Below are 27,236 nucleotides of genomic sequence, written 5' to 3'. Positions count from 1 at the left end.
TAACTAGCAGGAATTTTACCAGTGTAGTCAGTTGCCTGCACTCTGCATGATGCAGTAGCTGGCTTCACAGTGTGCTTTCACATGTAAATGTGGTAAGAGTAGGAACCCATCAACAGCTGTCTTCAAAATGGATATTTAGCTATTGAGTTATTTCTGTGGGGCTAGGTGGGGATTTAGAAATCTCTCACTCAAGAACACAAACTGCAAGAAGCTGGAGAATGCTGTGTGTGTCATTCATAGCCAATTAAGTGTTTCTTGATTCTAAGTTGGCCTGTATATACTATGAAGCTGGTTGATCCTCATTCCAACCACTGCCATGAGCCCAAGGAGTGATTAGAGTGTGAACTTTATTAAAAAATACCTTCCAATTTTCAAAGTACTATAAAATACACTAATTAAAATTCCCCTCTCTATTATGCAGAATTATGCTGTGCTTGCAGAAAAGAAGTACTTTGCTTCAGTAACTGCAAGTGGCTGCAACCCCTTGCACCCAACAGTGCAGTACTGACATAGCACCCAGACTTACAGCACTATTCCTTAATGTTGAAGATGCTTCTCCAGACTCCAAGGGTGGGCTCCTCCTGCAGTGTTCTCCTGGCTGGTCTCTGCTTCTGGTCAGTAGTCAGAGGAGAGCTTTGGTGACTGCACAGGCTCAGAACTTGGCTCCACACAGGGTAGTCTAACAACAGGATCATGGATCATACCAATGCTTCTAGTGGTTGCAGTTTACAGTTTTAACTTTTTTTTTCAATAGGTTGTTTTTTTTTTCCAAATAGCTGCCATGCTCTTGCCATCTTCCTAAGTCTAGTCAAATTAGGTTTAGGCTGGAGGGAGAAAAATTGAGAAGCACAAGTCATAACTAAGTAAAAAAGTTTCAGTGTTTCCATACTCTTTACCCTAATACAGTCATTCCTAAGATAATATCTAATTCAAAGTCCCACCTGACTTTCAACAGAATCCAATTTAATAACAATAAAGCACATTAATAGCAAAAGGGAGGAGTAATGATTTTATTTTTAATTTATATGTAACCTGATTTAAATATAATTTAAATTTAACCTTGTCTAGTGGAAGGTGTTTGTAGTCATGGCAACAAGAGGATCTTTGAGGTCCCTTTCATCCAAACCATTCTATGATTTTATAATAAATATTGCTATTCCTGTGCTTTATCCCCATTTTATAGAATCTTAAACTTGGGAAGTAAGCATTAGTTTAATTAGCATCTTTGCCACTACCAGAATTTCAGAATTTCCACGTTTTCCAAATTTTACACTTCAAAACTGCAAGCACTTTAAATGTATGCTTAACCTTAAGGACATGATTCAAGTCAGTGTGACTATTCAAATAATATATGGCAAGATCCTTGCTAAAGTGTTAACAGGACAGATGGCTTTTGTCCTAAAGTTTCATTTTATTGATAACAATATGTAACAAGTCAAGTAATATAAGGCCAGTGGTGATGGTTTCAAACTGGATGATCTTAGTCCTAGCACACATACATGATGGGCCTCTGATAACCCAGAACATGGATAACCAGAGGTGTGTCCCACACAGTACCTGTTTTTCCTGCTGTAGATGGTCTATGTCTGCAAGAGGCAGCATTGAAGGTCTTCCATGAGCACACTGGAAGGGTAGCTTACAAGATGACAAAGCTTCAATAAGCCTGCAGCTCTCCTCCAAAGTCAAATGCTCATTAAACTTAATAGCTCCTGAAAAAGAGAGACACATTCTTGCCCTTGCTGCCAAAGAGGACTCCACTTCCTTCTACAGCTGTGGTTTTCAGTGAAAACTTTGCCCGAGATTAGCTGAGACGTTGCAAAGGCAACCCAAAGGCTGCAGTGTGGCAGACTTGGGGCTTAGCTCAGTGAAAGAGTCTGCTGTATAAGGAGACCAGCTTTCCATGGCTTAAATTTTAACATAGTCCAAGTCTGACAGACAGTAAGATTATTACATTTTGGCATTTCAGGTAATGTTGCGAGAGGCAAATGGGCTTTTTGTGTGTGTGTGTTAGAGCTGAAATTGGAAACAGTTCACAAATCAAGAAGTATTAAACCAAGGCAACAGTTAATAACAGTTTCATAGGCTTCAGTGGCTCTCTGTGGCTACCACGGATAGGTATCACGTCTGAAACCAAGTGCCACTGAGTCCATTCTCACAAGTGAGCACTTAAAGGTGTCCAGAGGAAATTCAAGCAGAACATTAGAGAGTTATTCCAGAGGTGTCTGCAAACTTTAGCCTTCACAGATGCACAAGACCATCTGCAATATGCTTTCAGCCGTGGGACTTTTTTTAGACACAAAAACCCAAAACTTATTGACTGCCAATTAGAAATTGAGACACTGTTGAGAAAACAGATACTTCTGGTTCACATTTGCCCTTTCAGTGTGATCTTGTTGATACTGTATATGGCACAGGAATTGCAACAAGAGACTGGAGCTACTGCAGTCAAGACCAAGAAGGCCTGCTCGTTGCCAGATGCTGGAAAGCAGCAGTTCCCTGCGAAGATGTAAATTTTTACCACACTCCTTCCAAAAGTACTCGAAATGTTGCAGGTACACTTAAACTACCACCTGGGATACTTAAGGGAAATTACAAATTTGGAAAGAGTGGCTAAGTGTTCTTTCCTGCATGCTTTCAAGCAGATTCTAGCACCTTCCCTCTTGGCCCATCATAGAGCTGTTATTTGAATAGTTTAGAGTGCACACAGATGAATGCATCTCAGAACTGTATGTTTCACATGAAGGTTGGGAAGTATGTTAGGCCCATACATTAATAAATTGGGGGACTTGCTTATCCCTTAGTGCTGTCCATGAGCATTACCTCCTCATCCCTAAGAAATAGTCTTTAACCCTACAATAGCTGCAAACACATCCAAACACTGCCCCAGGGAGGATGATGTGTAGAGACAAAGGTTTGGAAAAAAAAAAAAAAAAACCAAAAAGAGACAGAATGAAAGAAAAGTACAGTTCCCCTACCATGACAGGCCTGGGAAGCTAACACCTTCAGAAATGTCAGAGGCAGTGTCCCTCGTGCTCCTCCTCTTGTGGTCTGCAATAGCTAAAAGCAGTAAGGGAACATCAGGTTACTTTCCATTTAATATGAAAAAAAAGAACTGTAACACAAAGGGAACTAAAAATGAGGGAAAACTAGGGGATTATTTAGCCCACTCTCTCATTTGAAGCTCAACAGGCTCCCTTTGATTCACGTGGTATGCATTGGATGTTATAGTCAACTCTAGAAATAGACAGCAACTCACCTCAACTTGTTCTTGAATAAGCTCCTAGAAAGAAAAAGTAATTTCATCAGTTGCTATTTTTCCCTTCCATTCCCCTACCCTACTTTCTTCACATCTGTGTATAATTTACTCTGTAACTGCCAGAATAACAAAAAGTGATACTGGATCTAGGTGGAAGTCCTGACCTCCCACTGCAAGTAATCACTTCAGAAATTTCTCCCTCAAACTGCAGAACATCTGAAACAGTGGTTTTTAGAAAGCTCCACTGACCATGTAGAGATTTCATGGAAGCAACTTTAATATTGCTGATACATAAATATTATTTGTTATGACTTAATCATTTTACTGTTCCTTCATTTAATATTTTTTCTGTTCCTTCAAGCATTTACTGTCCATTCAGGCATCTATGTGCACTAAACTGTTAAAATATCTTTGCTCTATACAGTTTTTCTTAGCTTCCCCACTAGTCCAAGAGTCTGTAACAGTCTTCTATCATTTCAGTTATAGTTCAGTGATTTCAGTTTTGGGAATATTTAGCTACTAAAAGGGATGGCATTCACATTTGCCAGGGGACTTCATTGTCTCCTTCATAACAGAGATTCTATAATACCCTGGACCATGAACAGAGAACAAGACCTACTATCATAACTTCACCCATATCCTCAGCTGACCTCCACAATACTTTTAGTGATAGGTTGTCTTTTCCGTCGTAATTCATTTGCTTCTCTTTCTATAAAACACATTGGCACTTTCCTCACAAGAATCGAGGAATGGTTTGTCTCTGGAAATGATAATTCCAGACCCAAGTCCTCCAAATTTTTGTAGCAGCATCTGAGGAAAAAAAACCAACAGAAATAAGACATCAACCACTGCATCTATGACTCCACAGCACATGTAAATATTTCTGTAGTCCACATACATGGTTTCTCATATCACTTCCTGTAACAGTTTCCCATCTCAAAACCCATGCCTCATAAGATTCCAAGTAATTTTGCCTTTTCAGTTTACATTCAGACATGTTTTTTCATTCCAATCAACAGTGCATTTTTCATGTTCCAAAACTACAAGATCTAAGAGTTCCTGGATTAGGTGAAGAGAGGCTTTATTTCTAAATCTATAAATCTGCCTTTTCTGAAGATGCACGAGATGTCTGGTTCAACATACAAACATTCCAAATATTGAAATTACACAGCATTTAGACTACTTTAAGTCTAATCTAAAAGAACTCAGATTTCAATTAATATGTATTAGCCAATTCTTAAAATGGAAAAAGTATTTTAAGAAATTTATGATGGTTTAATGAACTTTATATCCCGTTAAACAAAGAGAATACAGGAAAGAACAACCTCTAGTTAATTATGACATATGTCAGCCTGTGGATGGAAAAATACACACAAAAATGAGACTTCAAAGATAGATGAGAGCTTATCTTCAAAATGAAAACAACAGTAACAATATATACTTTATTAATTCAAGGAGTATTCACTTAAAACAAAGGTGGTAAAGTTTAGTTCTAGAAAAAAAAAAATTCTTTGAGCAAAAAATAGAAAGAAGCAAATCTAAACTTACCTAAATCAATAATGAGAATAGTACAATTATTAGCCTCCATAAGAACATGGCTTGTGAAATTCTACTCAAAAAAAAAGAAAAAAGAAGACATATATAGCCTTCAGTAGGCTATATAGAAAGACAAAAAGCCCATTGTGAATGAAATGACAAAATCCAAGCAGCTATTGAAGTCAACTGGGCTTTTCTATTTTTTTAAATTATTATTAAAAGAAAAAATAAAGGCGGAAGTTCAAGAAAGTCAACAGAACAATGCATTACTACAATGCCTAGAAGATAAATAACAGAACCAAAGCTGCAGGTGAACCAGAGGTCCAGCTGAATGATTAAATTGCAAGCAGAGCTGAAGTGAAAGGTCTTTTAGACGAGTTAATTTATTACACCAAATTTTACCACAGAATACAGTCACAGTCTGACAGTAACAACAGAATTTAAATTTTCACATAATACTTTTAATTCATAACTTTTTAGTAATGATAGTCTCACAGAGCAGTTGCAAACTGCTAATACAGACTGAAAAATTATTAAGTCACACAATAAATGTACTAGTAAGGTAGCACTAGTAAGCTTCTTGCTGAAAATCACAACTGGCATCAACCAGTGTCCTCAGAAGAAACACATGCCCTTTTGATTTACTTCCTTACTCAGTTTTGTAGAATGTTTGTGATTTACCTGATGAAAAAAGTAGCTCTCAGAATTTATTAGCTCTTTGAAAAAGCCTTTAATGCCACCACTTAAAAGTAGACAAAAAAGGTTGTCATGGATAGAGAAGCAACATCTATTATGATTTAGAGACTACGGAAGCAAGGTATGCTGGCAACAGATGGTCAGCGTTCAACACGAGTCTTGATCTGTATCCTCATGATTGTTTATTAATGATGTGGAAAAGAGGAGGCATGGTCAAGCAAGCAAATTTGTAGAAAGCACAAAATTATTTTAGTCAGCTGAGACTAGAGACAAAGTTGAACTCAATCAGAATTTAAAACAAGTAGAAAAATGAAGAATGAAACCAGTAGGATGAATGAAAAATGGGCAGAAAAACTGAATTTACTCTTCCTAAAGACAAATAAATACAAATTATCAGAAGTAATTTAATCTATTTCTACTTTTGGCTGGCTTCTACATAAACAACACAAATTCAAAAAATAACCCCCACTACTCTGTTTCTTTGCTTTGACCATCCACAGACAAGCAGCTCATGCAAGCAGCAGTAGCCAAAAAAGGAGACAAAATATCAGGTATAGATATAATAAAAAGAAAACATGGGCACAGCTGCAAAGCTACTATACAAATCAATGGGATTCTCCTACTTGATATATTGTATTCAATTTTAGCCATCCATTCTCTAAAGTAGATCTATTAGAAATGAAAGACATTCATACATGAGTGTAAAAATAAATCAAAGTTGAACAAGAGGCATTACAAATACTGTGACATTAGCAACATCATTGAGAGGTAGGAACAAGAAAAAATCCAAATATTACTGAAATATGAACAACACTAAGCAAGTGTATCCCTGTAATATGCAACAATCTTAATAAGGACTGAATCAGCAGCTGTTGAGCTTGCCACAGGAATCACAAAAAAGAAAACACAGTAATGAGGTAATACTGACATAACCTCATCTGAAAATTCAGAACAATGCACTGAAAAAACCTCACAAATGCATGTGGCAGGTGACACACAGGGATGTGGGGGAAAAGAAAGTTTGATGAGTGTCCAATAGGTCAATAGTCCAACAAGAAATTTGCATCTAAACTCTTGAAGTACAAAAGTTAAATATCCTAATTGTAGCTAGGTCACCATTCTGAAACATTTGGGAAACAGTGTTCATTAGTTACTCTTGGCAGTCACCTAGGAAAAAGGAATGTGTTTTTCAAGGATTCACAATACAGACTTTCCATACCCCATCCTCCTCTTCACAAAAAGTGCCTGTAAAGTCAGTACCTAGGTCGACAGTCTGGGCACTACACTCCTTTGTGCACTCCCAAGTCCTGAGCCCCAGACAGGAGGAACTGTTGGAATCTGCTTTGGCAGTCTTCTGGCCCACACATGAAGGTTTACTTTCCCAGGGAAATCAGAGCACATTGCAAAGGCACAGAAATGGCACACCCCAGGGTTTTGTCTTGAGATGTTGTAACAATGTGCCTAAGAAGCGTATCTGTTTCCCTCAGTACAGACAGAGCCAACTGAGCTCTGCTCAGAAAAGAATCAAAAATTTTTCTCCTGAGTTTCATGGTAACAATATATTGATATCTTCCTGATCAACAGAGCCATCCCCCAAAATTGAGACCTATTTGTCACTACTAACCGTAGAAATCTTCTTTGCTCTTCAGTAACTTCAATCTCCAAAGGGGGAGAGATGGAGGATGACAGTATTTTCTTCTTGCCACATGCTGCAGCTTCCTTCTCATAGGAATCTGTGAATGAAACATTTAGAAGTATCCCTCTTAAAATATTTACGGAGGCATTACCCTTAATGACCCTCTGGTTTGGCATGTAATCCCCTTCTTGGATTAAAAAACGACCACAGAATGCCTTCTCTTGAAACTTGTGGAGTACTGGGAATGTCACAAACCAGACATCCAGTCTCTGGGGAAGGGTTGGTTAATGCCACTTTGTTTTTTCCCACCAGTTCCAAAAAAGAGTCACCCTAAATAGCAAAACAACCTACTGATATTTTGGTTCAACTCAGAGAGAACAATTTTTCCACAGAAAAGTCAGATATAAATGGAGTTAAAATACTATTCATTAAGCATTTCTCCCTTCAATCTTTACCTTTTTTCAGTACCTGACCAAAAGGAGCAGAGTTCCTGGAACACTTGGCAGGAACTGCGCAGTGTTTGTTGATGTAAGAGAAGGTCAATGATTTTTAAGTACTTGATGGATGGCTATTGTGCTTTTTAACACTGAAACCAATGGCTAATGAGCTTACACAGAAGACTATTATCCCTTTGCAAACAGTCAGACTGTGGAAATTTTAGGCTTTAAGCACAGTATTCAGCTAAAAAGGAACCAAATGAACTAGACTCTTTACTCGGCATCCCATGTCTTATTCTTCACAGTATAACCACACAAACTTATTGATGTTGTTTTATTTCCTCTTCATTGTTTTTCCTATCAGTCTTCCTGCTCTTTCATTATGTCAGGACTATTTTAGTTCAATAGTTCTGTGGGTAGGGAGTATATCTTTTATTTTTGGAAAGGCTGTAAGAATTTTCAGCTGCCAATATTATGATTGCTACAGATACTGAATGTCTGCACTCTTCTAGGGATCAGGATAAAGGTGTCAAATGGATAGATATCCTATCGGTTCTGTACATCCCAGAGAGCTCATTTGTACTTTTCTGTGCACTGATTATCTTTGTTTCTTAGACACCTGAATCCTCACCTGCAATCAGCTGCTCCAAGCGGATCCGTTCATGAGCTGCATGTTGGTCCACTAAAATCAAGAGGTTTCCATCTAAAAATGTACCATAACAGATGAGAAATAGGCAACTTTGTACCAGACAACTGCAGGGGTCAGAAAGAATAACGACTTCCCAGAGGCCACATTTAGAAGATAAGTATCAGCTTGTTTCACTGAAACAAAGTGAGGAGGAGGCTGTGTTGGCAGAACATAAAGTTACTACAGAACAGAAGTTCAGTGGTCCAAAATGGTGGTTAAATTAGGTAATTAAATTGAGTCAGAAACTCTTGTCTATTGACATCTTCATCTAACTTCAGAATGAGAGCTGAGATCACCTATAAACTGTTCTGTTTGACACAGTCTTTTAAAATGTTACAAAACCTACTGATTTTGAATGCCTTTTTTGTACAGCTTCGGAAAGCTTCAACCATGACTTTGTCCAGACACTGTGAACAGAGTCTGAAAGATATTAGCAATTTGAGTACATCTATTTTTATAACATTAATCTGAAGGCGGTAGGAACACTCAACAATGTCCAAAATAAAGATAAAGAAGATCCAAGAAATTTCAAGCAAAGACTAAGGTTTTCCTCTATGAACAATATCAGCCCAAGGCAAGAAGAGATTACAAATAGGATAGTGCTCCCTCTGCAGTCCACTTGACAGCCACCTCAACCTCATCTATTAACCAGTCTTACCTGCCTTTTTTTCCATTCCATTCCTAGTGTTAATTAAACAAGCGATAAATTTATTGTCCACTTGCTGAAGAACCTGTAAGATACTCATAAAACTCATTATAGAGCAGTACAATTATTTTTAAAATGAAGGCAAACAAAAGAAACAACAATCAAAATGGATCAAAACCAGCAAATAGCTAGTATGATGGCTAGAGGACTGGAAGCCACATCTTTCCTAACCCAAAAGGCCTAGCAAAACTAGACTGAGAAGCTATATGGTTATTCTTTATCAATACAGTGGGGAACTAAATATGGAAAAGACAGACATTATTCAAGTTTAAAAGATAATACTGGCAGAAGGTCAAATGACCATTAAATGGTCATGAAACAGTTTAGTCTGGGTCTAAGAGAAAGTTTCAAAATATATTTTAAAAATTCTGGATAAACTTTTTCAAAGATAATAATAAGGGCATGAGTACTAACTGTTCTAAGGTAAATTAAATGGCCATGTAGAAAGCCTTTTGAGGGAATGAAAGCTTTGCCCAGTGACTCTGAGTAATTGATCTGTTGATATCACCAAAAGAGAATGTAAACAACTTTTTTTAACTTGCTAATCATCTGCAGAAGAAAGGAAGCAGTTTTCCCCTTCATTTTTTGATGTAGAATTTGCCTCTGTGACTTGATTCCGCTTTCCCCTCAAGCATCAGAAATCAACCAGAGCAACATGCAATACTGAGATGAGGTGCACAATGCTTTCAATATCATATTGTTAGATTTCAAATATACAGATATGGTGTTATGGAGGAATTTCTCCCAATGTTACATAGACAGCTCACCCTGAATTCTGTTTCACAACATGTGCACTGTTCACCTGGTAGGTAAAAATTAATGGATGACTCTATTTCTTTGCAGGGAGAGAAGACTAATGATTCTTTTTATTCTTTTCCTGTTGCATGATGCAACATTTTCTGCTTTTAAACTTTTGTAGAGAGATTCTCAAAATTGCTATAGGGTATTGAAGGCAGTATTTAGTTTTTTTAGAGATAGGAAGTAGTAATTTCCTCTAGTTCCGCCATCTTAAAAACATAGAAAGGAAAACATGATACAGGTAATCACAGAAACATTCAGTAAGTTTTAAAGAACAGTTCTTATTATGAGAAAACAGACAAATGGTATCTTCCATTCTCCATCTTTCCTCTCTTGTCTTTGTGAAACATAATTTGCTTACTACAGTAACTTTATTTACACCTATTATTTATGTACTCACAATATAAGTAAGGGAATAATTTGAATCCTTGTCCACCCTGGAGATGAACATTACCATCCTCACACAGTCAGAACCTGCAATCTCAACATGAGCAACCTGACTGCATAAGAGTAGTGCCAGCTGGACCTGTAGGCCTTTTGTCACTGGGATGCAAGAGAGGGAGAGAATCCACTCTGGCATTTCTACCCAAGCAAACCATCACATACGTAAGTTGAAGACTTATATTAACATTAGCTTTTAAGCTAACACTCAAAACATTTGATTAAAAAAACACTGAAATAATAAAACTTGATGCTATTATGCCACTATTAAAAATCACTTTTAAGCGCAGACATAAATTTTAGGGTGAAATTTCAAGTTTTTCAAAATCAAATCCAAGATTTGATTTTGAAATCACTCTACTAAGGAATTAAATTTCTAAGGTAAAATACAGGGCACATTTAAGAGAAATATGAACTAAGAAAATGCCTACAACAATTATAAAAACTGTACTTTGAACTATCATTTAGTTAATAATGTTTCTAAGCAGCAGTAACGGGGCTATCTCTTGATTTTGATCTAATCATACTAGTCAGGTAACTCTAGAGTCACTTGCAGATAGCTGATTAACCATGAGATGATACTAGGATATGGCATGGCACACATGTCTGCTGGTATCACACATGACCAAGAATTCTGTAAGTGCTTGTGAAAATTAGGAATGTGAACTGTTTTCCCATATATTTCTTTCCTATCAGGTAGAAACATCAGCAAATCCCATCTGCTGAGTAGGATTTTGGGGATGAAAGTTAGTAATAGATTATATTGTACCTGCATTGAATGAACCATGTCTTTGGTGAAACGATATGGATACAAGATATTGTGAATTTTCACAGCCAGACTGTCAGCCTGACTGCTGGTCACATCAACTGCAATCTGCAAAAACAGGATTCCACATCAAGGAAAGGCTCAATGGTGCGGCAAAACCCCCCAAACACACAGAGCAAATACTCCCAATGAACCGGTTTTAACAAAAACTGGAAATAATTGTGCATTTCACAAACCAAGCTTTCTATACAAGAATAACAGCAACTAAAAAAATCAGCTGGCAATACCTGTGTTTCTACTCCCATGTATCTTTCCCATCTGGCTATTACCTGCTAATTTCAATGCTTCCAGCTGATTCCAAGTACCTCTCAAAAGCTGAAGTTAATCATCAGCCTACGTGAGCTCTCAGGGGATGGCATTACAAAGGATGCATTATCCCAGAATGAGTCAGAGCACACGTCACTGCAAGGACTGAACAGAAGTGTTCCCTTCCAGAAACTCACCAGCAGGTGGTTTGCAGCTCCATGCCTATTGTTTGCAGGTGGAAATGGTTACATACATATGTTTACACACACAAAACATGAAGATTAAAGATAATGCTACCTCATGACAGCAAAGGAAGTTTTTTTAAAAGCTCCAACATTGTTTCCCTCTCACATGTTGTAATCCTGCCAGGCTTTAAAAACAGCTATGGTAAAATACACTTTTAAGACCTGTTCAAACCTGGGTTATTTTAGCTCTGTCCACAAAGCAGACAGACACTATATTACAATTTTGCCATTTGATGACTTTTTATTTTGAGATTACTATCACTGTAGAGGGAAAGACAGTTTACAATGTTTTGGTTTTGGAATTATGTAAAATGAAAGATTAGCCTGATACCTGCCTCTCTTTGAATAAACCCACAAAAATGACTTGCATCTAAACAGTCTATAAAAAGCAAAATTTCCAGGTCCATAGTGTAATATATCCCTTATATGCAAGAATCATTATATTTGCAATTTTGGACCCAATGTCAGAAAATAACAAAAACCTAAAATTATTCCTATTTCAGCATGAGATGCAAGTAATACTTACCTCTGGGCAGGGAACAAAAACAGGATTATCCCATTCCAAAAGCAATGACTGGAGGGACTCCCCTTCAGTATCTAGGAACAAACACATAGATAATACAGGAACTACCACCATCTGTCAATGGAATGTTCACTGGGGACCTCAACCTCACACAATTATTATTTCTTTTTTTTCCTTCATAAAAAGGGGAGAGTGTAAAAATAAATAATGGAACATGGCACTAGGCTTCTGTACTGTCTGCTTTAACTAGGAAGGGTAATGTGCATCTTTCTGACTCCTAAAAATGCTGCAGCACAATTCAATAGGCCTGGAAAAGGGATGGAGGGATGGTAGGGAAAGAAAGACCTGTTTAGCTACCCACTGCCTCTGGAGAAAGTTACATACCAAAAAGATTATTTCATCCTTTCCACTGCAAAAAAAAAAAAAAGTGTGAGGATTGAAGCTATTTTTCACATTCCAAGGCTGGAATGAGTACAAAGAAGGGAGTAGGTAATTATTCTTTAAACTCATGACATAATTCAACAAAGAACTGGGTATTTCATCCTGTAAATAAGTATTCTTTAACCTGCCTTCAACCCAAAAAAATTTTTTTCCAGTTCTAGATCTAAGATGACTCACACAGTCCCATTGTTAACAGACCTTGAGTAATTCTGGTTCCTGTTGGGACATCTGGGAGAATTTTTTTATTTGTTTTTACCACAGAACACTGTGTCCTGGAAAGCTGGCCCTACCTCTCAGCTTCTGGCTTGTCTGAGTCTTCTCTTTTTGAGGTCTAGGAAGGAAGGGAAGCACAATCTCACTTCTAAAGGGATGGCATCTGAACTGAAACCCTAAACAAAGAAATAAATTTACTGCTGCATAATAAGCAGCATGCAAAATTAGTAAAAGCTATACATTTATCATATTCTTATAAAGGAGCATGTGCTTAGCCCTGTAAAATTTTGAGTATCGCGCAGATTTTGCAACCTAATATTGAGAAATAACAACACACATGTAAAAAGCTGAGAATTATCAGACATACCCACCTTGGGAAATGTAAAAATATTACCATGGTTTCTGCAGAACTGTATTTAAAAATTGGCTGCTGCCTTAAACTTGTAATAATTATTTCCAGAATTAGTACAACCAGAATTGTTTTCCCCAAAGAGAAAGGATGCATATAATAGTCTATCAGAGATCAAAACATTGTTAAATTCCCTCTGTTAAGGAGCAGCAAAACTGTCAGTCTGTCACCATTCCTATCAATACTTAATACAGTTATCACGAATTTGTAAAACTGAAAACTTCAAGTCAGTGAGCCCACATGACATAACAGAATTAGTCCAACAATATGTTCTCACCCACCCAAAAATTATTTAATATTACAAACTTGTATTGTTATCAAGAGTATTAAGAAAAGCGGCTCAGATTTCCAGTACATTGGTAAACATTTCACCCTTCCTTTGGTACAATTCAGTCTTCTATTCTTTGTGAAATAATAATGAATTAATAAAGTTCCTTTCTACCAAGAAATTAAGGGCGTGCATTCAGGAAAAGAGGCAGAGTGATAACGCCAAAGAAAACCAGCTGTGTGCTGATAAGCTCAGTGTGAAAAGGCTCTATAAAATCTTAGGCCAGTCCATAGACTCCTGACTATTGGCTCCATTCCAGTGAGGACTACTGACCCTGGGGACTAAGAATCCAAACCCTTTCAAGAATCCAAACTGGCAGCCCAGCACTGGAGAGTAACTCAGCATCCCATTGTCACAAAGCTCAGAGGAAAGGACAAAATGGCCTGATGTAGTTCCTGCTAAACTGTGGCAAATTGAAGAATGTTGCCTAATTCACACTCTGGCAGAATTTTATAACTATTGTCATGAAAAGACAGTATCTCTCAAGTTCACAGAAGAATCTATCTTCTGTAACAACACAAGCCCAGTATTTTATACCTGTAATAGACAAAGAGCCGTCTCCCTGTTTTTTCTTGAAATCCTTGTTCAAGATATATATTGTTCAGAAAGTTAGGATTTACTTGCTCCAAGGCTGGTGAGACTTCAGACTTGGCAGAGATATTATTAATATGATTCTTCTGACAAGTAACATCAAAAAAGGTGGGAGGATAGTAAGGTATATACTTCATGCAGGCAAACCCCATACAATTACCATACTTGAGCATTCATTTTCACTTGCCTCAGTTAGATCATGAAGATACACCAGTGTAACGACACAGCATAATGTAAGGAACAAAAATTGCAAATATAGCTGGCATAACAACAAAGACCAGGTTGAGCTAGGATAGTTTCCTACTACAAATGCATTGTTCAAAAACGCATCCAATAGCAAAATGAAATTTGATGAATTTTCCTGTAGCAATCAGTTTAATCAGTATGAAGATGCCTGGGTCTGGCCTACAAAATCCAACATCTCTGTTGAGCATGTGGCTTGTGGGTGGAAAAGATGACAGATGGCCACTGCCGTCACGAAAAAGAGGGTATGGATTCTTCTTACCTACTTCCACCTATTGCTAAGCAGTGTAACTTCCCTAGAATTGTGCATGAGATGCTATTCTTAGGGGCTATGAAATTCTAAGTCAACACCATGGGGTTACTGACACTACTCTAAAAACCAAAATGAAAGCATACAAGTGAGGAAATTATTCTGCTCCTGGGTCTTAACAGCAGTCCAAAACAGAGCTCAACATTAAGAGACATGAATGCTGTGTTAGGACACAGTTATGTTTATTCCTATGGCTGAAAGGAGCAAACATCCTTTGCTTCAACAACATATGAAAGAATGTTTTTGTTGAACTTTGAAAACCTAAAACCTATAGAATCTAGCCACAGTTCAAACACCTTGTGAAGATTTGGGAGGTCCAGCTCTTAACCTAAGAATAAAATGAGACATGTTGACAAAGAATTGGCAGAGTTTAGAAAGACTGGCACCACTGATACAACAGAGAGTAACACCGATGCCAAGGCTAAGAACTGTGCCACAGGAGGTAAAAAGATGCAATACAATGTATGTCTTCAAAGCCTACAGACTGTACATCATCTGAAAGCGTAAGTGTACAGGAGGTATTATCTCTATAAACATGAATGCACTATCCAACATTTTGGATAGAAGGTCAAGTTCTGCATCCCAGAGCTTTGAGGTTACTAAAGAGTACTGCGGGCAACAAAATTGGTATACCACAGAACCTAAAATGTTAGTCAAGGAGTGTATATTTGCACTTGCAAGTAGTTTTGCTTAATAAAAACTCGCATCAAATTTTTTTCAATGGAACACAATAGATATTAAAAGCTTTTGCCATCAATTATTATACATAAATGGGAATAGCTCAACAACTGAAACACCTCCTGCACCAGTGTTTTTGTGACTGGTGACAAACAAGGAAGTAACAGATAAAAATGGATTAGACAAATTTTTTTACATGATAACTAGAAAGAAGTCCAAACTACTTTTTAAAAATAATTTATGTAGTAGAAAATAAAGTCTACACCAAGAATGGCTGATCTTCACTCATAAAATCTGTCTACAGACAGAATGAACAAGAACACAGATATATCCCTTGAAGGGAAAATTATCAAAGACAGTACTGGACAGACAAACTAGATCAGAAATATTCAGAAAGTCAAAACCCAACAGACAGATCTGCAAAGACTCATGAACACTGTGCCCCGGAAAAAATAATATAATGCAGGTTCTTTCACTAGTGGAAAAGATCCAGCATCAAAACAGCAACAACGCTGTACAACATCTGCTGCAAAGTGTGAAAGAACAGCCTACCTTCTAAAATCCATGGACAGGAGATTACACATTGTCAATGAAGTTAGATTTTTTGATTCATCTTTCAAGGGTTGCTTTAAATTTTGTATGCAGTTTGAAAAAAGATCATTTTAATATAAGATTCTCTTTAACAACACATTCTTAGAAACATAACTGTTTAGGACAAAATGGTAAAAAATGGGACTTTTCTGGTACACTTACTTTGAAGTATGTTTCTCATTTTATATGTGACAACAGTTATATGTAACTGTTATCACAGAGGATGTCATGATGCCCAGAGAAAACTAGGCCGCTATCTGTTAATTGTCATGATACTGACATTTCTTTTTATTGTTTTATTTTAAAAAAATCTTTTAGTATCTTTACTGTTAATGATTTACTGTCTCCATAGTTCCCAACACTTTCTTGTTTTCCATGCAGCTCTTAGCTATAAGGTAGTGACTAATTCAGTAAAAGCTCTTAGATGCTGCCAGCAAGATTATTTCATGCACCTAGAAGAACTGTTTTCCTCATCCCATTTTTACAACCACCACCCCTCTTACCATTCTCTGAAACAACATTCACAGCCATTGTTGTTATATCTTGAATGCAGGCAGTTTGAAAGCCTTCACTAGGAGGAGTGCCATAGGTGCTGAGTCCAGTTGCTTTATTGATGTACACTGTCTTACCCGATAAAGCATCAAAATCTTGCAGCCAGACAGAACATGAATCATTCCTGGGATTGCCTGTGCTTGTGCTGTCAGCAGATAATTCCAAGTTCCTTTGTAAGGTCACATGGGGAACGTCAGTATCTTTCATATTCTGTTCTGAGGATTCACCTAACATACTTTTCTCTTTACAGATGATGTTAGTACAATCATTTTTAGCAGGTAATGCTGAAACTGAAGAGACTGTGTATTCTCCTTCTATACTGCTGAGTGGTGATGAGCTGACAGGACTCTTCACAGACTCTGCTATCACACCATCTGACTGTGAGCGCACAGCCTCCTTAGAAATGCTGGACTTACACTCCCTCATTTTTTCCACTGAGGATTTATATGTTTGACAAGCATTATACAAAAAATCATTATGTGAGGATTCACAATCAAAAGAATGGTCATCTTTTCTATTTGAGTCTGTTTGGAACTGTTCATCAGGTTGTTCTATTTCTTTGTAATCAGTTTTCATTCTGGACAGCTTGGATGATAAAGATCCTGGAGATCTTTTACAACTTGTAGTCTTGTTACTAACCAGAGAGTAATCAGACAATGACAAAGGACTCTGACAAATGGCTCGTTTGTCCTGTGACGTTTCTCCACTGCAAAATAAAGTATTTTCCAAGGAACCAAAACCTTGGCTAATATTATTAGAATCAGTATCTTCTGTAGGTGGAGTTTCACAACTGACGAAGTTATCATGATTGCCATTCCCATTCTTTGAAAAGTCACAGTTAGTTTCTGAATTAAGAACTGGGAGACTACCTTCGTTTTGCTCTGACGTGGGTGTTGGTAGTGTAGGCTTAACTCTCCCATAATACCTCCTGAACTTTTCTAACGATCCCAGCTGTGTGGACAAGCTCGGTTTCTTAGAGGACTGTGATCTTGGCACAGCTATCTGTCTTTTAGTGTTTTTGATAACAATTTTCTTGCGAGGAATACCTGAAGAAGTTGCCAGCGGCAATTCCGTACTGTTCGATGTTTCATAAGGTCGTTTATTGGTAGCAGAAGGCACAGCTATCTTCTCCCTCACCCGATGTGACAAAGCTTTGTTCTCATGACCATCAGTCTTGCATACTTCTCTGGTAAGAGAAGCTGTATATTCTTTATTAGTATTACTGGAAATACCCTTAGCATTTGAAGATGGAATCACAACATTCACTTTGTGGCCAAAAATATCCTTGGTACTGACAGGCCTACACTGTGTGTTTGATGCAAGATTTGTTTCTGTCTGTTCAGAGTCATGTGGAGACTCATTTTGCATAACACTTTTGACGAGGTCTGCAAGGCACAACTTTATTGGTATTGAACTAACAGCCCCTCTTCTGGCATCATCTATCACTTCAGCTGTTCCCCTGTTTCTTCTTGCATTACACAGTCTTATTAATGAACTTCCAGAGACAGTTTCAGGTCCCACTGCTGTTTCAGTGGGGTCTTCTCTCTCAAGCAGTGATTGAATAACATCCTTATTTAAGACAAGAACCTTATTGCTTTCCTGCATTGCTTGACCTTGCTGGTTGCCCCCATCTTTTTTTTTATTCTCTGCACAATCCCCTAGGTCACCACAACCATCTATTTCTCTTATTTCTGATCTGGCTCCTCCAATGAAAGAGGAACAAAGACATTCTGAAGGTTTCAGATGAGTATCAGATACTTTTTGGGAACTGTTAGTGTATTTTAGCTTCTGTTCTGAGGTATTTGATTTAATTAAATCAGAAACTGTGTCATCTTTGCTTGGCAATGGAATCTCTGCTTTATTGTTTCTACATGGATCAGATGATTCAGCAGTGTCCTGAACTGGGGCACTTTTAGTTTCCTGAACATTTTTACTTGACTCTGTAAGACTTGAACTTTTTTTCCCAGTAATGGATTTCCTCTTGACATCTTTTGATTGCAAGCTACATATTTCATAAGAATCCACAATTTCATTACATGCTTTCTTAAAATTTTCCTGGATGCTCTTCTCATCAAGAATTGAAGGCTTCAGAATTGGAGCATTATGTAAACAAAATTCATTGTGTTCATTAAATTCTCTGATGTCCTCACTACATGGTTCAATAAATAAATGCTCTCGTTTCAAAAATTTTTTCAGTCCTTCCTCTATGCAAGTTAGAAGAACATCCCAGTTCTGGAACTCAATCAGAGTCTTTGCAGGCTCCAGGCACACATCATAGTCACTGTATGCACAGGTTACATTAAGAATAAAGATCCCATACAACTCTGGCCCGCAGCGATGGCGACCAGGACTTGAATTAGCCTGTCGGCTTGCAGGGACGCTCTTTGCCTTGCAAATTACGCTTTCTTTTCTTAATAAAAAATCAATTAGTTTATGTAGTCTTGTCTTTAAAACAAGCCTCCTATTCACATACAAGAACTGCATACTCTTATTGTAATGCCCTTCAGTGCTGATAAAACCACTTATCTCAAATCCCCCAGACTTGTGATTTATTTCTCGCAACTTCTGGGATCTGCTCAGTCCATAAATTTGACAAAACCGAGAGTATACATCCCTTGTCTTAGGGAGCTGAAGCACCATGGAACAAGAAACATCGTTTCTTAAAGAAAGAGAAACAGAAGGATGCATTAGCGAAACAGCCTCTACCTTCTGTCTCACTCTCTCAATTTCCAGCACAGGATCCATACACTTTCTCCTCACTGGTAACTGATGGAACAGATTGCACACGGTGACTGTAGTTCCACCACTTGGTCTGCTCAATTCAGCTTCACATACTTCCAGTGCTTGCCCATTGTGAAACAGTTTCATAAATGTTTTTGCTGTCCTGCTAGTCTTAGATGAGATTTCCACTACACTGGCCATGTTGGCTATACTTGCCAAAGCCTCTCCTCTGAAGCCATAGAAAGTCAGGTTCTCCAAGTCTCTCACTGAGCTGCACTTGCTGGTGAAGTAGCGCTTTCCAACAGACTTTAAGTCCTCCTTCCCCATCCCAGAGCCATTGTCCACCACCTGGACCTTAAAAGCTTCCAAATCCACTCTGATAGCTATACATGTTGCTTTGGCATCGATGCTGTTGAGGACAAGCTCCTCAACACAGTGTCCGAGTGAGTTGACAGTGACTCCAGAACGCAGCCTGGCTCGCACATCTTCCACCAGACGTTTGATCATGTCAAAATCTGATAGATGAGAACCACAAGAAACTGCAGGGAGCTCACTGCTCCATGTTCCTTAAAACAGGGAGAGACAAGGGGAAAAAATTAAATAAATACAAATTAAAGACCTGAAAAGACTTTGATTTATCTTATTCACCCTCATAAATAATTTTTTCTTAGTTTTCTTGGCATTCAGAGGCTTTTTCTGTGATTACTTTCATGCTCTGACTACACACTTTCAGTGCCTTCAGGGCAGCTGGCCAGAGCCTGAGCCTAAGCTCCTTACTAACAACATGCTCTGCTCTCAAACTTAACACATCCAAATCACACTCCTACCGTGTGAAGCAAAACTCAAAGGACCTGCAAGCAAAAGGTTTCTACTGCAATTTTCATCAGAATTATAGAGTAAATATCACCAAGAACTGGGCAGAAAGCTGCTTTTCTCCTGTTTTTACACCCCCACAAAAACTAACAGTCCTGGTCAAATAGCACCTGCTGCTACTTACGCAGGAACGGAGTAAAGCAGCCTTGGCAATGGGTGTCAGGCACAAAGAGCAAGCTGTTTATGCGAAAGAGAACCCACTGTTTTCAAGTCCTTGGCGCCTACTGCTTTCCTAATGGCATTCAAGGGGCCTGCTAGCCGTGCCTGGGGATCCGGTGCCGCCTCTGTGACAGGTCTCCCGAGGCTCCCTGGCCCCGGGGGCTGAGGAGGGCAGCGCGGACACGCAGCTCAGCTCGCTACCATACGCTGTTCGTGCCCTCCCCTCACAACCGGAGCACCCTCTGCTTCCTCTTCCCGGCCGCCCCGGGCCCCGCTCCCGCGTCCCGCCCTGGCCCCCTCAGAACCCACCGGACCGGGGCGGCCCCGCAACGGCCGCGGCGCGAGACCGCCGGGGCCGGGCCGCCGGGCATCTCGCGCGGGGCAACAGCGCGTGCGCAGCGGCGAGCGGGCGGGGCCCGGCTAGGAGCACGCCGGGAGTTGTAGTTCCAGCCCGGCTGGGCCCAAGGAGGCCGGGGAAGCACGGCTTCCCCCTGGCCATTCCCGCACAGCGGCACCGAGCGGGGAGAGAGGGGCAGATTTGGCAACCAGATCCCACTCCGAGGGTCGTCATCCACTCAGCCCCTCCAGCCTACATCCATTCCACACAGAAGGTGAAATCCAAGCAATTTTATTCTACAGAAAATATGAAGTTCTGGGATAAAATAAATTGTTTCTGAGACATTTAGTACAGAGAAATAATGTTTTTAGCGATGTTTTCTAGCGGCATTGACCCTGTGATTTTCTTCACGTGAGCACCACACTCTACAAATTTCAGATTTATCTCATGTACAACTCCCAAAACCACGTACACTTGTAAATGGAGGTTCTGGCCCTGAACAGCCCCTTTAAGAGAGAAAACGTAGCTCTTCCTTTACCCACTGGAATTCCGTGAAAAGCTGAGCATCAAACTAACAAAACAATAAATTAGAAATTGAATAAAATAAAGTTCTCTATAGCTGAACATCGGCTGACTGAATGAGTGAGGAAGAGGGGCAATGTTCTGTGAGCGCAGCTCACGCTCCAGACTTTGCTTCTTCCTGGACAAAGTCACTTCAAAATCTGGAATTCCTTGTGCTCCAGCGCCTGGATCTTCTTCTCATTGCTGAACTCCGCTCGGCTGATACGGGACTGGGGACTTCCTATCTTCCTGAGCCAATCCTGCAGCTCCCGCACCCTGGCAGGTGGACCCTGGATTTGCCCTTGAACGGTGCCATGGCTGGTATTCTGGACCCAGCCAACAAGCCCCAGCCTCCTAGCCTCTCCCTGAGAAGACAATGCACAGCAAAATGAGGTTAATCCAAACTGTAAGAGAGCAATAGAACAACATTCCCATACAGGAGCCAATTTTGTTGGCAAGACACAGACCTCCAAGGAAGTTCCTCTGGCTCAGGCAACAGGAAAGCAGCAGAGGATTCACTCGACTACTCAATATATTCTTTCACGCAAAAAACTGGGGCTGAAACTCTCTCTTCAGTCATGCTTACATAACGCGGCCGGGCTGCCAGCAGCACCGCGATGCCAGCCCCCTTCAGCAGCAGCCGGAGCTCAGCCCGTGGCCGCGGCCACGACCCCGCCCGCCCCGCGGGCTCGGCCCCTCCAAGGCGCCCGCAGTGGGCTGACAGCGGGCGCGGCGCACACCGGCAGGCAGGGCAGCCCGCCCCCGGGGACCGCGGCACGCACCTGGGTGTACTTGCGGAAGAACACGCCTTGCACCTTGCCGTACACCTCGTAGTCCACGGACACCAAGCCCTCGCCGTCCGCCATGGCGGCACCGCCAGCTCCTCCCGCTCCTCCGGCTGCTGCAGCCGCCGCGCGCCCCGCTGCGCCTGCGCCGCGCGGCGGCCGCCGGGGGCGTGGCCTCCCTCCCGCGTCCAATGAAGAGCCGTAGCGGCGTCGGGCCGGTCCCTCATTCGCCGCCTGATGAATAATGCACATCCGACCGCCTCATGAATAATGCATATCGGACCGCCTCACGAATGAGGCATATCTGGACAGCCTCATGAATAATGCATCAGAACGGCCCACGGGCGCCGCGCTCGTGCCGCGGTGGAACGGCCGCGCGGCCGGGAGCGATCCAGGGGCGCGCGCCGGTCAGGAGCGGCGCCGGTCTCCCGGCAACAGCCGCCAGCAGCGCGAGGACGGCGCGGCGGGCACAGCTCCGCGCCGGGCACAGCTCCGCACCGGGCACAGCTCCGCGCCGGGACCCGGGAGCCGCGGGCAGCGGCAGCGGCAGGAGGGGTCCGGTCTCTCGGGCCACAAGCGCAGCGTGTAGCGCGCAGCTTGCCGAGGAGGAAGGCCGGCGGAGCGCCGGGCGCAGCCCCGCAGGTAACCCCGCTCGCCCCGCGGCGCCTCGGGGGATGTGGTGGAACGAGAGCCATAGGAAGATTGTGCCGAGCTTGGTCGGACTCCTGCATGTCAGATGTGTGTGACAGAGTGAAGGGACACGTTATGGGAAACTGCCCGGGGACTATAACAATTCCTCTGCCGTTGCAGTATATTTCTGCTGCTACCATGGTAAGGCAGGGCTCAGACAGATAGAGAAATAAAAGTGTGTCTTATTTCTGTCTGCATAAACGGTTGGGACTAGAAGAGGCAGCATGGAAACTCCGTAGATGGAAGGAATGTAAAGATTTATAGAAAGCAAAAAAGTTACAAAACCTTTACTAATACTTAATTATAACCTCTGTCTGCAGCGTCCATGCATAAACTGTTAGGAGAAGATTTGTCCAGTTTTGGATAAAATTGTTTGTAATGGCTTTGCTTCTAACCTCAGGCTCTTTCTCAGGCACTGAATGGATTTTTTCCCACCGGTGGCTCCTGCGGTGGCACCTACTAAGTTTTCTCCTGGTTCCCAGCTGAAATACCAGATGGACAACTTTCAGCATGGATTCATACTTGACAAAGAGGAAAATTTAAAAGATTTCTATACACAAAAGAGCCAAAGATATTCCTATCCTATGTCTGCAGAAAGCACTCAGGACAAGCTCAGGCATGGAGGCTTCCGGTCAGGTGGACTAGAGAGCAAGTATCTCATCAGCCAGGCCTGTACTCTGTCAGCTAAATCGTTAGGCAGACATAAAGAAGGAGTGGACCGTGCATATCCCCTGCAACCAATTTCTCACCACAAGAGTGCAAGAGATCCTCTGCTCAGCACTGGAAGTTCCCCCCACGTGCAGGAAGCTCCAAATAGTAGATCAAGCTCAATAAGCAAAGAGATGATTCCAGCCGGGAGACCTCAGTTAGCTGCAGTGCTCTGCCCTTGGACACAAGAGCCTGAATCATCAGCTCCCCATCTATACAGGAGAGAGCTGGCCTACATCCTAAAGCTGGAGGAAGATAGAAGGAACCTAGAAGAGGCAATTCAAAAGAAAAAGGCCCTTCTTGGAAAGAAGCTAAAGAGAACAGAGGAGACACTTAGGAGGATTCAAAGAGAGAAGGAGCTCATCAAGGTAGAGGAGAGAAGAGAAAGTGAAGTGGAGAGGACCCATGAGCAAAAGGCCACAGGGCACCCTGAAGAGAAAACTTTCAGAGCTGCAGACACGCCAGGTGTTGGGATCTTCAGCGGGGCACGGTCTGCAGGGGACACTATCCCCAAGTCTGGCACTGCTCCCCACCCCCAAGAGCTGGCTGTGGGAAACCTCAAGGAGTGGCTGGGGGCCACAAAATACAACAAAACAAACAACAGCGAAATACAAGACAACATACCCATGGAGCATTTAGCTTCTTCTTCAAAACTGGTCCCAAAACAGAGCCTTTCTCTCTCTGCCCTCTCAGACCAAGATTCTGATGACCACCCATCTGCAGAGATGCCATACATGCAGGCTGCCGGTGCTGTGGAGCAGGAGGGCTTTGGACAGTGCAGCTTCTGCAAACGTACGTTTCTCTGTGCAAGGCTTGAGAAACACATGAGTATCTGTGGCAAGAACCAAGACTCCAAGAGGAAAGTGTTTGACTCTAGCAAGGCCAGAGCTAGGGGAACAGAACTGGAACAGTATCAGCAGCAGAAGAGCTCAAGGAGTCCTCAGGTAAAGTGCAGTCCCTTTGCCTCCCTGGATCCACATCTACTGTTCACACTCCTTCCACTTCAACCTCTGACTGAGATGCAAGCACCGTCCCATGTACATGGGGCCAAGGGATATAATACAGCTATTGCCTCTGAAAGGTTCTGGCCAAATGGATAAATAGATCCATTTAGAATCTCATAGATAGAGGCAGGACTCCCGACTTGGCTTTATAATATGTCAAGGGTGCACTACTGGAGAAAGCTCACTTCCTTGCTGTAGTTAGCATGCAGAGTGGTTCTGCTGCAGTGAAGCTCTGTGACATCAGGGGCTGCAGGGAGCTGACTAAAAATCCAGATAATAGTACAGTCTATTAATAAAGGCAGTGGAAACAGGCAGCTCTCTTCCTGCAAAGGAGATGTAGCAACCCTCTTTAATTCCTTGGCCCTACTGCTTTTCTGGTTATCCTCAAGCTCTTTCTAAATACTGATGTTTCCATCAGTATTTCCTTTACACCCTCCTTTGTGCTGGTCTTTCTGATTCCCTTTGTGGGACTCAGCTTCTCAGGCTGGGTTTTATGCCAACAGGGAATGCACAGGGACAGGTGATATGGGTTGGGCTCCGAGTGTAAGTTTGAGAATGGAGGCTGATGGTGGTCCCAGTTGCCCTGACTGCCTTTCCCTTCCGCAGAGTAAAACACCACCCAGAAAGAACAACTGGAAACAGAAGCACGAGGCTCTCATCCACATGATGTCACAGGCCCGCCAGGTGGAGCAAATCCTCTCTAAGGGGAGGAAGGTGACTGGCCTGCCCCCATTGCCTCCCATCGAAAATCCAGACTATGTTGCCTGCACCTACTGTGGACGCAAGTTTGCTCCCCGAGTAGCTGAGAGGCATATTCCCAAATGCAAAAACATCAGGAATAGGCCACCACCTCCACCACAGAGGAGGCGCTGATGGGGCAGTGCCCAGCTGTATCTGCTGCTGTGATTCCCTGCCTGGTTTTTGCCAGATTCACAGTTATGGACATTTCTGTAGTCTCAACACTGGCTGCAAGCTTCTATGTACAGCAAGTGAACAGCTCAGGATGAATCAGCTGAAAACCAGAACTTGTATACTTTGACCTGCATCCTAAATTGCCCCACAAAAGATGCCCCTTTCCTCATCACAAGAAGCTCAGGGTCAGAAATTCCAGGGGTTAGAAAAGCTAGCAATAGCAGGCACTTACTCACTTACTGTTTGAATCCTTATGTCAATTCATGTGCATAGAACAAGGATACTCTGAATCAGCCAGGCCCTTGAGGCAACAGAACAACCATCACAAACAGATTTACTATTTTAAAAAATGGAGTTTTCTTCCTGCAAGTTGTTAGGAACCTCTAAAAGCAAAGCTTTCACCCTTCCTTAAGTCATCTGCTTATTTCATCTTGATTGCTGCAATGGGAGGGAATTACGACAAAAACATATCCGTTCTTTTGTTTTCTTTTCAAAATGTTATTTTTTCTAGATTCTGATTATTAAATATATTAAACAAGTCCTCCTGTGTAAAAGTTACTTTAACTGGTCACAGAGTGGTCTGTGCTCTCAGACTAAGAATGACTACTTTGTATAAGAAAGTTGCAAGTTGTTTGTAAGAAGCGAACAAGGAATAAAAAAAGCTCCAGAAGCTCCTTTGGCAAGTCCTCTGGTAGCAACAGCAGCAGCTCATGGGAAGCTAGGGAAAGATATACAGCAACCAGATTAAACTGGAATAGTCAGAAGCTGAATATGAAGAAATTCTCCAGCTTTCAATGAGTGAACCAGCCACAATGACTGAACCTGACTCCTGAAAGAGGTTGGAGAGCTTCTGTCCTACAGATATGTGAGCAGAAATCTCAGTCCCTTGGCACATCCTGGAAAAGCATGAAGGTCCCAGAAGGCATCATTGCTGCACTGTGCCAGCCAACAACACATGTACAAACCTGAGAGAAAAAGCAGACTCAAAAGAAGGGAAAAGTAATTTACTGTATCCAAACTGATTGGAGAAGCAAGACCAATGCTTTAACTTGAGAGTTTTGAAAAACAGAATAGCAAGAGGTAGGAAAGGGGTAAATTGAAACCCTTATGCCAGCCTCCGTGCATTCATGAAAGGAACAAGTGATGATTTGAACACACTAGTTAAAAAATTCAGCACCACTGCCTGGCTTCCAATATTAACTCTGTTTCCCTTGCGCTATTTATTTTTATTATTTTTTTAAAATAATATTATTTATTTTATTTGTTTTATTGACTAAAGGTCAGCAGTGTAAATGGTGACACATGGATACACACTAAAAAGCATTTGATGCTGTAAAAAAAACCCATGTGTTGGGGACTTGTCATAACTGACAGGCAAATGGCTGAGATTAAGAAGATTGAAACTGTAGATTAAATAAACGTTATTAAATCACCAGGCTTCATTGTTACATGTTTTGGAGCTAAGATAGGCAGTTCACCCCTCCTTGCTATTGTTTCAGTATCCAGAAGGTCTCTGATAACTGGTTTAAAACTTAGTAACATGTCAGACAAGTATCAGGGTCAGCACAGAGATTTAGGGTGCTGCTTTGCTATCATGGTTAGTTACCCTGATACAACTCAAACTGTGTTACTCATGACAGCTCAGCTTCCTCTTTTGCTCCTGCAGTACAATCCCCCTCTCAGAGACATGCTGCATTTTCAGCATCCAAATCTCTAGTGGATTTTAAATCTTTAACTCTGCTCTGCCTATCAAGATGTTTCACAATTTAATACCATTTCTGATAAAAGTGACAGGCTTTAATTACAGTGTGCAGGAACAGTTGGCTGAGCAGGTGTCAGGCAGGTTCTTCCTTCTGTAGGCCTTAATGATCAGTGAAGATATTCTGAGAAAAACAGGTACTTCTTCCCTTTAAGTCTCTCTTCCCATTACTCATTTCCCTACTTGGCATTCAAACTGTGGAAATAAACACACACACACAAGCTCCTGACGTCACTAGGAGGAGATGTAGCAGTATGAGAAAATAATGGTTTTTTTGTTTGGTTGTTATTGGTTTCTTTTAATGAAGAGACCAGAAACTGACTTTTTTTTTTTTTTT

General features: G+C 41.1%; 3 protein-coding genes across 9 annotated transcripts; 1 reads left to right on the top strand and 2 right to left on the bottom strand.

Moving 5' to 3' along the window:
- Positions 1–122: 122 nt before the first annotated feature.
- MLH3 (mutL homolog 3) lies at positions 123–20,505 on the bottom strand. Of its 7 annotated transcripts, none has more exons than XM_084207024.1 (13): positions 20,453–20,505; positions 16,342–19,677; positions 12,766–12,864; positions 12,038–12,108; positions 10,964–11,068; positions 8,908–8,980; positions 8,193–8,264; positions 7,113–7,221; positions 3,907–4,066; positions 3,257–3,280; positions 2,976–3,057; positions 1,558–1,709; positions 123–824 (listed from the first exon to the last, which is right to left on the bottom strand). In XM_084207024.1, the coding sequence occupies exons 2-13, from the start codon at positions 19,616–19,618 to the stop codon at positions 735–737; spliced, it is 4,314 nt and encodes a 1,437-aa protein (XP_084063150.1). In that variant the 5' UTR covers positions 19,619–19,677; positions 20,453–20,505; the 3' UTR covers positions 123–734. The 7 variants fall into 7 exon arrangements, 4 of the variants coding, with proteins under 4 accessions (XP_084063150.1, XP_084063151.1, XP_084063152.1 ...); XR_014616206.1 differs by lacking the exons at positions 123–824; positions 1,558–1,709 and adding exons at positions 4,805–4,865; positions 6,112–6,157 and having other exon boundaries at positions 2,980–3,057; XM_084207025.1 differs by lacking the exon at positions 3,257–3,280.
- A 295-nt stretch (positions 20,506–20,800) lies between these two features.
- Positions 20,801–21,952, bottom strand: ACYP1 (acylphosphatase 1). Its single transcript, XM_084208642.1, has 2 exons — positions 21,824–21,952; positions 20,801–21,406 (listed from the first exon to the last, which is right to left on the bottom strand). Exons 1-2 carry the CDS (start codon positions 21,905–21,907, stop codon positions 21,191–21,193), a joined length of 300 nt encoding a protein of 99 aa, XP_084064768.1. The 5' UTR covers positions 21,908–21,952; the 3' UTR covers positions 20,801–21,190.
- Positions 21,953–22,935: 983 nt separating this feature from the next.
- Positions 22,936–25,101, top strand: ZC2HC1C (zinc finger C2HC-type containing 1C; the record flags this gene model as incomplete). The annotated part of the gene is made up of 2 exons (XM_084207401.1): positions 22,936–24,168; positions 24,835–25,101. The coding sequence occupies 2 exons, from the start codon at positions 22,936–22,938 to the stop codon at positions 25,099–25,101; spliced, it is 1,500 nt and encodes a 499-aa protein (XP_084063527.1).
- Between the last annotated feature and the right edge of the window lie 2,135 nt (positions 25,102–27,236).

The sequence above is a fragment of the Fringilla coelebs genome (assembly GCF_963513975.1).
Source record: "Fringilla coelebs genome assembly, chromosome: 6".
Lineage (NCBI taxonomy): Eukaryota > Metazoa > Chordata > Aves > Passeriformes > Fringillidae > Fringilla > Fringilla coelebs.
This window is presented reverse-complemented; position numbering and strand designations above follow the sequence as displayed.